This window comes from Trachemys scripta, chromosome 2, assembly GCF_013100865.1.
Source record: "Trachemys scripta elegans isolate TJP31775 chromosome 2, CAS_Tse_1.0, whole genome shotgun sequence".
Classification (NCBI taxonomy): Eukaryota; Metazoa; Chordata; order Testudines; family Emydidae; genus Trachemys; species Trachemys scripta.
This window is the reverse complement of record NC_048299.1, coordinates 221,002,964-221,016,215: the sequence shown is the minus strand read 5'-3', so window position 1 is coordinate 221,016,215 and position 13,252 is coordinate 221,002,964. Positions and strand designations below refer to the sequence as shown.

Genomic DNA, 13,252 nt, shown 5'->3' with positions numbered 1-13,252 from the left:
CTGCAGTTTTCATATGAATGGGAGCTATGGCCTAGATTCATAAAGGAACTTAGGCATCGTCACATTGAGCATCACAACAACTCTACGCCACTACGATAAAGGTAAAGCTTGTCTGTATGGTGACCACAGAACTTGGAGCATTGGTTAGATACTGTGGAATGATCTTCCCCAGGATCTAAGGACATTCACAAACGTCATCAACTTCCACTCCACACGCAAGGCACATGTCTTTGCCCTTGTCTTCTCTATTATTAAGACAAAGCAGTGTGTACATTAAAAAAACAAAACAAAAACAAAAAGACAAGAAGAACCAGTAGCAAAAGGAAAACATTCTACTGCATATACAATACCCTCCCCGTCAGGTAGGGGAGAATGAGAGAACAAACCATGCATCAGGTATTTGTCACATCACTTAATGCATTGCTGGAAGAAGCTCAGATACTACAGTGATGAGCACGATATAAGAACCTACATAGAAAACTTGTGAATTAATATGCACTATTATCTCAAATTTCATTTTTTACTGGAAGTAGCTCTCGTCCAGAAGTGATATTAACAAGAATAACAATCCATGAGGTCAGTCCAACATTGATTACTTGACATTGTGTGGTCAGAAAATTTCACTGGTACCACTGGGTGTCATGTAAAAATATTGCCTTCTCCTTCATGTCAAGAAGAGAGGAGATTAGAACCATAAGGAAACATTTTTAAACATTAGATTGGTGTATACACATATATCATAGAATCATAGAACTGGAAGGGACCTTGAGAGGTCATCTAGTCCAGTCCCCTGAACTAATGGCAGGGCTAAGTATTATCTAGACCATCCCTGACAGGTGTTTGTCCAACCTGTTCTTAAAAATCCCCAAAGATGGAGATTCCACAACCTCCCTTGGCAATTTATTCCAGTGCTTAACCACTCTGACAGTTAGGAAGTTTTTCCTAATGTTCAACCTAGACCTAAAGTTTTTCCTAATGTCCATATAAAATGGCTCATTCTGAGTCTAATCCAGAGCCCACTGAGGTCAATGGAAGACTCTCTATGGACTTCAGAGATTGTCTTATAAAAGCCAGTTCCCACTCCCCATTTAACATTTCCAGTTTTGTGTAAGAACATCTATCTCCAAATAGCCCCCCAAAAAGAGTTTAAGGGCTACAGACATGCTTAAAGCTGCTGCCACTTATGCAACCAGCATTTGTTCCCTGCAAAATCCAGCACTCAGCATAGAGAACATACCTCACTTTTTAAAAATTAAAGGCACTGTGTATAAGGATGTGGTCATCAATAGGAAATTTACCATGCACTGTACATAGAATAATGTATTGTTGTGTAATGCTACCAAGGTTCCCTTTTAAAAGTCATCCTTTACAGCAGTTACCACACTACTCTAAAATATGATTGGATTTCTCTAGTTAGTATAGGAAAAAGAGCCTAATCCTGAGTACTTGCAATTCCCATTGATATCAATGAATGTTCAGCATCAGGTTCAGACCTTAAATTACTCTGGCCTAGTAACTGTTTGCAGAAGATGACTCTTCAATGATGACTACTCTAATGCATACAGCAAGCATCACAGATGATTGCACTGCACTAGAGATAAAGGAATGAGGTAAGCAGGGTCTAATATGGTCATAGATGCACTATCTTGTGCATATAAAACTGTTCCTTTTTATATACAAGTTAAAATATTTAAGTAAAAAGAACCTTTGAAAAGCAGAAATATCTTCCTGGACTGATATGCAGTATTTACCCCTTGAGGGATTTCATGTTACAGATAATCTAACTCCCTATCAAATAAAAGTGTTTACCTTCCCGTTTATTTGCACCAGAGTTAGCATGATGAAATGATTTGTTATGCCAATAAAATTTTTGTTACATTATAAAAAGGTTTGTTGCACTACTATTGCTACATAAAATTGTTATGAAATTTAACCATATTGCAAGCTCCAGAAAGGCACATTCCACTTGTAGAACTAGCTGCCAGAAAAAAATTTCTTTCTTTCTTTCTTTCTTTCTTTCTTTCTTTCTTTCTTTCTTTNGCCAGAAAAAAATTTCTTTCTTTCTTTCTTTCTTTCTTTCTTTCTTTCTTTCTTTCTTTCTTTCTTTAATATGGCATTTTAATTCTACTTTGCCATAAACAATTTCACAGGATCATCTCTCTTTTTTGCTCAGTAGCTGTAACCTATTGCTGTCCACTTCAACGCCCTCCTACACACACATATACCAAGATCTTGTACAAAACTATGATTATTATATTTTGCGGGCAATTTTCAACTAAATAAACAAAATCTATTCTACTGCGCCTGAGAAATTAGGTCCCGTTCTCTCTGTTCCCCCAATGGCCCTTTTAGTTTCAGTAGTGCAAATGTTCAGAGTCCAGTAGCAGAACAATCTGCAGTATCTAATAGACAATAGGCTTCTCTTGATGGCACAATAATATTATATTAAATGGTGTGCAGTTTCAGGCTGGTACGGTAATTATATAGTAACTGCAGTAAGTGGCCCACCAAGGTAAAATTTTTGGATACCTCCATTCTCACAGAAGGATACAGACTGTCATAAAAAAAAGATATAATAATACTCTAATTACTACAATTTCCCTAACCTTTTTCAGTGGTTGTTTGTTTGCATTAGGAAGCTATTTACTATCTAAAATAGATTTATATTCAGACCTGGATGAAGTATTGCCTTTCTGCACATGTTCTAATGAGTGAGCATTAATTGCTATGGATGAAATTCACTTCCATACAAAGGGCCAGCATTAGGGCTATGAACCATTCATGTTCCCAATGTAGGGCTGTTATGAAATATGAGCATATGAGATCAGTGTACATTTCAAATGGCAAGTTTTATACTCAACTATGCAATTTAAAATCTGTACTGTTATTGGTCATCCACTCAGTAAACAGAAATAATAGCATGTGACCTGCATAATAAAGAAGAATATAGGAGTGGTAAAATCTGATGGTAACTGAAAATAGAAACTTACAGACAGTAATATTTGGATGGCGCTGTGAATGACCTCGAGATACTGGAAGTCAATGATGCAGCCCGTCACAGAGACATAAGAGTAATCGTCTAGGATCCCAGGGGCTGAAGGGCGCACCACTCTCCGTATGCAGCCTGGCCCATGCTCTCGCCACCAGGAACGGTGCATTGAAATGTTAAAGGTCATGAGATCAGTTTCCTAGGAGACAAAGAGAGAAAAAGGAATGAAATCCTCGTCTGTCACAGCATTAAAGATGAAAACAGGAAATAATGTAATTTCACTTATAAAATCAAAACTAAGCAAAATAAATAAATAAATAATGTCTAAGATGAAGGCAGACCATTGAAAAGGAGAGAGGAAAATCTTATTGGGGCCATGATCGGCTAGATACTCTACGAAACATAGAGCAAATAATAGTCCCTGTCCAAAAGAAAGTTGGAGTACAAAAGTACAACCTAATTATTACTTTACTAGAAAGTGTCTCCAGAATGCATTTATTCCTCTGGTAGGTAAAGGTGACAGTCACTTACAACAGTGGTTCTTAACCTTTTTGGACTCAGGACCTCTTTATAAATGTTTATGGCCTGTTATGACCCAGTAAAGGGTGGAAGCTCTGGGGTGGTTTCGGTTGAGTCCTGCCCGACACTCACCCTACAGTGTCAACTCCTGTGCTGTGGGGCTGCCTGGCCTTGGCTCTCTGTTTTGGGTGTTGCAACCTCCAGGGTTGCCATGCCACTCAGATTGGCCCTGCCCCCATGACTAGATTAAATTTGTATGAGTCGAGTTGTGACCTGGCTCAGGGAGTTGCAGGGCCATTCACTCAAATTTGGCCTACCCAGGCTCCTGTCATCATGACGGCTTGGCCTAATCTGAGTGGTGCTGGGACCTCTAAGGTTTGCTGTGCCTGGAGCAGGGAGGCGAGCCCAGCCAACCCTGTGGGACAGAAGCCAGAGAAGCTGCCATGTGACTCTTTGAAACATTCAAGTGACCCAATTTTGGATCCCAATGCATGGGCTGAGAAACCATAGCCTAGACCCAATGTTATTTCTACAGGATAAGATCTAAAATAAACCTTTACAGAATGCATTTGAGGCAACAGGTCTAGTGGAAATATCTGTTATTTTGTATAAATCAATCAGTATAACATGTTTAGTGTAGTATAACATGCATATTTTCACCCACTCACTTTCACCTTCATTGCTCAGCACAGCAGTAAAAGTGGCAAAATTCTAACAAATTTTTGAAGACAGCTCCAGTTGTGCCTGCAAAAATGCTTGTCTTCTGGCTGTACTAAAAAAGCATCACAGTTTCTAGGCATATCCATGCTTAGTTGTGGGTACAAATGTGGGCTGCTGCACGTATACTTTTACAGGCTCACCTACTGAACCTTATTAATCTGCCCTACAAGTGTAGTTTTCTGTGGAAGAAGAGGTCCATACCAAACAAAGATAGCAGGATTTTTGCCATTATATAACATCTTATGTAGTTGCCAAGTCATTATTTAGATTTGGTGAGATATCTGTCTTTTGCCTTTGAACATCATTCTTTGATTCCATTTTAGAAAATTTTGCACTCATGGTAGGGTGATATCTTACTGAATTGAAATAAAACTTGACAGACAATGCTGCTTAGGTAAAATATAATTATAAATAAAAGCAAGAGCCAATAACTGGCAGTTTCTTATGTTTTGCTCAGTGCAATAATCCCTGTTATTTTATTACACATTACTGATGGGCTTTTCTCTTTATGCTACTAAGCCATGGAAAAGTCTCCCCTTCCATATTTGGTTGTGGGAACTTTATTAAGGATTTTTCTGCCTTGAGTCCCTGAGGGCTTAAGTGGAACTTAAGTGGTGTATGGGCCTTCTACTCGACCTCCATGCAAGGGGTGAATTTCACCCTAATTGTTTCATAATAGTTAGCCTATTTTTCTGCATAGTGCAGGAAGAACAACATTAAGTAGGGATTACCCTGTAAACTAACTCTGAAGCTATGTATCATTGCAAGCCAGAAATATGATCTGCAAAAGAACTTTACCATTAGAGACAATTTTTTTTTTACAAGAGGGAGCCAATACATTTATGTACAGTACTTCATTAAAAATAAACCGTATGAAGGAAACACACATATGTCCTTAATCTCATCTAGAGATGGATGAAAATTTGGAAAAGTTCTCCCAGATTTGTTTTGCAAATTTTGACTATGTTTTTAAATTTAAAATTTGTCATCCAGCTCTACTCTTATTCTTATTCAGCAAAGCACCTACAAATATGCTTAATTTTTAGCATGTGCTTAAGAAGGCCCATTGATGTCATTGGCCATTATCATCCTTCATTCAGTAATGGAAGAGGAGACATTTGTGAAATCTATCTGACTTTCAAGCCACTGATGGTACAATGAGAGAAGGAAACTCCCATATCACCATCAAATTCTCTGCTCTGATGTACAAAAGATGTGATCATGGCACTTTTTGTATCATTACTTTTGTTCAGCAGCTGTGGGTAAGGATGAATGCCAGAGTGCCGTACCCTGGTTCTCCAAAGCAGATGCAAAAGGTAAATAATTATCCAGCAGAGATCAGTGTCTTATAAGTGTAAACTAACAAAAAAATCACATGGTGCTTTAGTTTGACCTCTAATATGTCACTCCACAAAGTGGCAATGTTACAGCTGATAAATGTTAAGCTACTGATCAATAAATGAAAGCCTGAAAAAAGAATGAATAATTTGCAGTAGCCAAAGTGTATCTTCTCTCTAGGAAACACCTAAGCTATATAATGAGTCAGATATGCCATCCTTTAAAAAAAAAAACTAGTGGTTTTAGTATTTATACTGAAATAAAGAAAGTCAAATAAAAACAAAGATGAAATGAGATAAAGAACATTGATCCACTCTGTGTCTCTTACTTTTCCATACAAAATGTTGTTTATGGCTAATAAATTATAAAAAAATACTAATAATTATTTGTTTGATAGCACTGCCTACCCACCCCATTGTGCGCAGCTAGACACTATACAAACACTTATAATTAGACTTAGAAGGATTCGATTTTTATTGGTAAATGTCACTAAACATCAGTTTCATCACACACACAAAAAAAGACAAAAATATTTCCAACAATATCTTCCATAAAGAAAGTCAAAGTGAGAAAAATGCTGCTTGAGAACTTAGAGTATGATTTAAGGAACTTTGTTTATTTTGAAATCTGATGTTGGCAGATTGTGTTTTAACAATTATAGTGCTTTAACGATTTGAATCTCAACTTCTACTATCCTTAAAATATTGTCTGAACTCCCCAATGATTTTCCACAACTGTGAAAATGTAAATAGATAAAAATAGGAAAAAATGCTTAAAAATAAATATTGGTATTATTCCTCAAAAGTATATAAAAATTTAATTCTACTAAGCCTACTTATAATCAGGGCTGGCTCCAGGCACCAGCTGAGCAAGCTGGTGCTTGGGGCGGCAGATTGTTCGAGGTGGCATTCTGCCCAATCCTAGGGCGGCACGACTGCTTTTTTTTTTTGCTGTTGTTCCACTCCGGCCGCCCTGCAGGGGGCGACAGTGCGGAGAACCAGAGAGCCCTGCAGGGCAGTCCTCTTCCTTCCCTCCCCGCCGACCGGAGCGGAGCCCTCGCAGCAGGCGGTTGGAGGCGGCACAGTGGGAGGGGCCGTGTGGCAGCGCCCCTGCTGTAGCCCTGGCTGCCCCCTTCTCTCTCTCTCCCGCCCGCTCCCTTCCCTCCCTCCCCCCAGCTGGCCCCCCTGCACCCGCGCTCTGGCCACACCTCAGGGTTTTTTTTTTTTTTTTTTGCTTGGGGCGGCCAAAAAGTCAGAGCCGGCCCTGCTTATAATATGATAATCCCTGTTCGAAAAAGCTTCTAAACTAGGTGATCTTAACAATAAGCAAAATGTGTTCATGTACAGAGCCGTAATGACCTCTGCATTTTAGGTACAATTAAAGTGTTGTGGTTTTCGAGGAGGCAATATGAACATCATTTTGAACAAATAATTCACATGTGTATGTCATAACATATACAATACTGAAACAACACAACTCATTTCAGATGCCACACATCAAGATTGTGGAAAATTTGTTAAACAATAAAGCATCTAAATAACAGTTCAAATGTCTCAGCACTTGCATTGCCTTAGATAAGTGCACCGCACAGTGTTACATTTTAATCCAGATCTATAAAGTGTATGCACATGGGATAAATCCCCGTTTCAGCAAAGATGTGTTTAACCTTAAACACATCAATAATCCCATCCCTAGTGAGCTAAACATTCAGCAGGTGTCTAAATCCCACTGAAGTCAGTGGGATTTAAGCACACGCTGAAGTGCTTTGCTGAATAGGGATGGGATTACTCATGTTTAAAATAAAGAACATGCTTAAAGTGCTTTGCTTAAATTTGGAACCAGAAAATCCAAAAACTGTTTCTCCCAATGTACAGCTTATAAGTACCGTTGTAATTTAGTCTGGGTGTTTCTGCAGAACTGCTCACAAAACTACCACTTTGGAAGGTGCTTAGATTGTAGCACTGATTGCTTACTCCTTTCAGTATTATATGAAAGTTAAATGTTTGTTAGGGAAGTCCAAGAGGATGCTTGCAATTTTTCAATATACAACACATACAGTTTTCTCATGTTAAAAACAGCCATTAAGCAACTGCTTCAAGACACTCCAGTCTTCCAGAAGGTAATATAATGTAAATTGCTGTTTTTTTTACAAAAGTATGCAGTTTTTCAAGCTTACTACTACTGATTGTGTACCGGACTCCATGCATCTATATAACAGCACACCTTGAATCCAAAGAGAGAGTGCAAAGGCACAGTGCTTTAGGATTGGTTTCAGTGGTAGCCGTGTTAGTCTGTATCAGAAAAAAAAAACAACCAAAAAACGAGGAGTCCTTAGAGACTAACAGATTTATTTGGGAATAAGCTTTTGTGGGCTAGAACCCACTTCATCAGATGTATGAAGTAAAAAATACAGGAGCAGGTATAAATATCCAGAAGGAGGGAGTGATTTACCAAGTGTGAGGTCAGTCTAATGAGATAAATCAATTAACAGCAGGATACCAAGGGAGGAAAAATAACTTTTGAAGTGGTAAGAGAGTGGCCCATTACAGACAGTTGACAAGAAGGTGTGAGTAACAGTAGGGAGAAATTAGTATTGGGGAAATTAAGTTTAGGTTTTGTAATGACCCAACCAGTCCCAGTCTTTATTCAGGCCTAATCCGATGGGATCTAGTTTGCAAATTAATTCCATTTCTGCAGCTTCACATTGGAGTCTGTTTTTGAAGTTTTTTTTGTTGAAGAATTGTCATTTGAGGTCTGTTATTGAGTGACCAGAGAGATTGAAGTGTTCTCCTACTGGTTTTTGAATGTTATGATTCCTGATGTCAGATTTGTGTCCATTTATTCTTTTGCATAGAGACTGTCCGGTTTGGCAGAGGGGCATTGCTGGCACATATCACATTAGTAAATGTGCAGGAGAACAAGCCCCAGATGGTGTGGCTCATGTGGTTAGGTCTTATGATGGTACATGGACAGAATAGATATGTGGACAGAGTTGGCACCGGGGTTTGTGCAATGTGTCTAAGTTAATGCAACTGTTGGAACCTTAACTATCAAGGCTCTCATTTTGGGTGACTTTGTGCAACCTTAATGGGGGAAGAATACCCAGAGGAGACCAACAAGAATTGTGGGTCAGACACACTGTTTTTTGTCTGACTCATTCACATTTCTTCATCGTGTCTGCTTAGAATGTGATTTCTTCTGGAATATAGGAATTGCCATAATGGATCAGATGCAGAGTCCATCCAGTATCTTGTCTCAGAAAGTGGCCAGTACTGGAAGCTTCCCAGGAAGGTGCAAGAGCCTATAGTTGGCAGATTTGGCATAAACAGCAGGGATCTTATCTTCACTCTTATTTGTGCACCCATAGCAGATATCTGATGCTTTATTAGCAAATAACACCAGTGCAATAAATAGTCCCATACCACTTTCTGAAAAGAACAAGAATGATCAGTTTCCCCAGCTAAGTCTTCCATTTTCACAAGTGGAGAGGAAAGACATTAATTCAAAGAATTTATTGGCAAATAATTATAATGTACATAATTCCAGGAAAAAAGGGACTTTAACAAAGAATATTTTGTCCTAATTCCATGCACTCAATTAAGTTTGCAGTTTTGATGCGATGATGTTGGCTTGAACAAAAAGCCTGCACATTCCATAATATTTAATTTCAAAGAGTCATTAATCCCCATTAAATGCAAATGATGTGTTCCAGTGTTAATGAAGCCTGCTTTAACTGTATAGCTACCCTGGAGAGGGAGCATCAGCTGCAAGCCAAGGTCTACAATTTGCAGAATAATCTTAGTTTTCCACTCCATTACATCCTCAATCCACAGGTTCTGATCCCAGTTAATGCTGCATCTGACCACTCACTCTCTGTCCCTCCTCATTACAGCTGAACCGACTGATTTTGAAGCACTGGGCAGACTCTACTAAGAAAGTGGCACTGTGGATAACAGGCACTTCTGTCACTAGCTGTCATATGCATTAGCAATGATGATGGTTCCGGCTTCTGATAGTTTGAATATTAATTACTCCTTTTTTGCCTTAAATCTAAATATTTGACTTCAGCTCAACTCAGGAAAAAGCCATCTGTAAAACTGAAGATGAGACTTAACTTGTTGCACTTTAAATAATCAAATTGTGCCAACAACTGCAATCTCAGAACTGCTGTAGCAGTCTGGTGGCCCAAATGGAAAACTGTTTAAATTTGTAGCATCCCCCCAGCCTTCACAGAATAGGGTTAACACATTTTTATGGAAGGCTTAACCCCCAAAGAGTGATTTTGGGGGATGGGATGTGATATTATGCATATTCTTTTAGAATTATGGATGCTTTTGTAAATCATGTCATATTGCTGTCCCATATTTCTTGAAAAAGTCAAAGTGACGTCTCTCTTTTAACATGTGTACAATTATATATTGATTTCATTCTCTATTGATTTTGTTATGGAAAATTTACTTCAAATATATTCTCTGCTTGTTGTTTTGTCTATATGTGTAATTTATGATCCGCTTACCCAGTGTGATTTCTGGAAAAAAAAAGCGTATTTCATGTATTACAGCTATAAAACATGTACAAAAGATGTTTTCATTTCGGCTAGATATGGTAGTCTATCACTGTCAGAATCCCTCAGTTCTGGAAGGCAGCTTTTGCATAGTGCTCGGGTTCAGACACAGGAAACAGCACTGCAAACACAATGACTTGAAACTTCTGCAACATGCCAAGACATACTGAAGTACAATTGTCACGGTAGACCCTTACATCTAATTTTGTGAGAAAAGTAAAAAGTAATCAGTATGTTGATGTGGAAGCTTGCTGACAAGCCATCAAGCTTGATCTGCAATGGATAGTTCTAAGATGCTGCCCAAACAAGCTATTTGATGTTGAGTTTGAAAAGGGGAATTCTCAGCAAGTACCAGGATGGACAGCTTTTTAATGTGACGATTTCATCATCATACCAACAGTAACATCTGTTGGATACTGTCCAATGCTGCCAGCATAACCTACTGAATGGAATAGAGTTTTCACTGTAGAGAAGAATGTCAGCAAGATGTCTTGGATACTTGGGCAAGATTACGTGTTGACATTTGATGACACTGTATATTGTAAGTCCAAAGAGATTCAGTGGACGTACCTGGAGGAATTTCAGAAAATAGTCTCAAGTATGGGTGGTTTCCACATAGTACAGACATTTCTGGCTGTAATTGGGAAAAAAGTATGAAGAGAGTGATTTCGGAGACATCCTCATAGCAACACAGCAAGCAGTAAATCATACAACCATGGAGTGAGGGTCCACAAGCTTGTAATGGAGGCTCTGTCCTGACTGCAGAGGCATTCTTTAAATGGGTACAACATTGCCCCAGATTTGAGGGGTATGTGTACCCCAGATGTTGATCAATCTAATTGCAACCACATTGTGTGCATTCAGCCACCATGAATCAAAATGAACACCACAGAGTTAAGGGTTAATTTGAATAAGCAGGGCTTCTGGAGGCAAGGTCGTATGTTAGTTGCATGCTTGCAGTTTTTGCTAATCAGAATGGGAGGAGGGAAGAAAAGAGTCAACAAACTGACACTGAAAGAGAACTCGGAATTTGGGTACCTTTTGATAAGAAGTGTATTATGACAGAGTGTTAGGAATGTTTGTTGATAAGTAGTTTATTGAAGTGTGCAGGCAGCAGGGGCGGCTCTAGGCACCAGCAAAGCAAGCACGTGCTTGGGGCAGCCCATTTGCAGGGGCAGCAGGGATCCAGCCTGGGAGCTGAGAACCAACCGGGGGCCCTGGGAGCTGTAGTTCCTTGGTTAGCTCCCTGCCTATAAAGCCAGCCCTGGAGGAGGGAAAGAACTATATTTCCCAGCATTCCCTTGGCCACTACCAACGGGAAAGAGGGGGAGGGAGGAAGCTGAGACTGCAGCCTGCTGTGAATGGAGAGCTGCACTGGGAAGGGCAGGGATACCATATTTTAACATTCAAAAAATAGGAGACTCCACGGGGAGGGAGGGTGACTCCTGCTGTAGCCCAGGACCCAGTCTAACACAGAAGAATTGTGAGATTCCATCCCAGGAGAAGTGAAGGCACAAGGCCTGACATCTGAGTGGGTGCACTCAGTGAGACCCGATGAGGGGACAGATACATAGCTAGCTTTGTAGTCATGACACTAGTCAGCTCCACAACTATGGAAGTGGGGTCAGGACTCCCCCGGAAGCATAACTGCTGGTCTGAATGTACCTCATTTACAGAACTTCTGTCTATTAATCTATAGTTCATACATAGCTATACAGACAGGAATAAAGACATATCTACTTAGAAAATTTCTTTTGTTTTGAAAGATTCTACATGCTTAGCAGGTATGTCCTGTATTTTACATGGGGGATATTGAAGAATCTCTCTGAAAAGAGCAGACACATTTAAAGTAAAATACTAAATAGCTTTTCAGCAGTCAGCCCAATTATTCCTAGTTTCATAAATTGAACAGGTGTTTGGACCCATTCACAGATTTGGTAGAAAGTACTGGTTGTTTACTGCAGTAGGCAATAAAACTGGCTATTTTTTAATTTTTTGTTAAAAAATTAAACTATGCAGCCAAACTGATGAAAAGCCCAGGAAAGTGGACAAATAAGGCAAGTACTGTATTCTGCTTATTTTGTTTATTGACCAACATAGTATGTCAGATTTTTTTTTAAAGTGAGCATATGAAATTTGTGGGTCTATTTGAAAAACAGGCAAATTAGCTGCCTAAATGGAAAAACAGCTGTTTTGCTTTGTTTAATTTGCCACCTGCTCAGGAATCTGTTTCCTGTTTTGCAAAATAGGCAAGCTTATGTTCAGATTTCATAGAATCATAGAATATCAGGGTTGGAAGGGACCTCAGGAGGTCATCTAGTCCAACCCCCTGCTCAAAGCAGGACCAATCCCCAACTAAATCATCCCAGCCAGGACTTTGTCAAGCGTGACCTTAAAAACCTGTAAGGAAGGAGATTCCACCACCTCCCTAGGTAACCCATTCCAGTGCTTCACCACCCTCCTAGTGAAAAAGTTTTTCCTAATATCCAACCTAAACCTCCCCCACTGCAACTTGAGACCATTACTCCTTGTTCTGTCATCTGCTACCACTGAGAACAGTCTAGATACATCCTTTTTGGAACCCCCTTTCAGGTAGTTGAAAGCAGCTATCAAATCCCCCCTCATTCTTCTCTTCTGCAGACTAAACAATCCAAGTTCCCTCAGCCTCTTCTCATAAATCATGTGCTCCAGCCCTCTAATCATTTTTGTTATCCTCCGCTGGACTCTTTCCAATTTTTTCCACATCCTTCTTGTAGTGTGGGGACCAAAACTGGACACAGTACTCCAGATGAGGCCTCACCAATGTCGAATAGAGGGGAATGATCACATCCCTCGATCTGCTGGCAATGCCCCTACTTATACAGCCCAAAATGCTGTTAGCCTTCTTGGCAACAAGGGCACACTGTTGACTCATATCCAGCTTCTCATCCACTGTAACCCCTAGGTCCTTTTCTGCAGAACTGCTGCCTAGTCATTCGGTCCCTAGTCTTTGCTGGACTCTGCACTTGTCCTTGTGGAACCTCATCAGATTTCTTTTGGCCCAGTCCTCTAATTTGTCTAGGTCCCTCTGTATCCTTTTCCTACCCTCCACTGTATCTACCACTCCTCCCAGTTTAGTGTCA

At 39.7% G+C, this 13,252-nt stretch overlaps 1 protein-coding gene across 1 annotated transcript in view; it reads right to left on the bottom strand.

The window, feature by feature from the left end:
- Positions 1-13,252, bottom strand: part of NKAIN3 (sodium/potassium transporting ATPase interacting 3) — a gene marked incomplete in the record, with an annotated part of 447,880 nt that overhangs the window by 127,482 nt on the left and 307,146 nt on the right. The window contains 1 exon segment of the mRNA XM_034762991.1: positions 2,991-3,188. Coding sequence (XP_034618882.1) covers positions 2,991-3,188 — 198 coding nt within the window.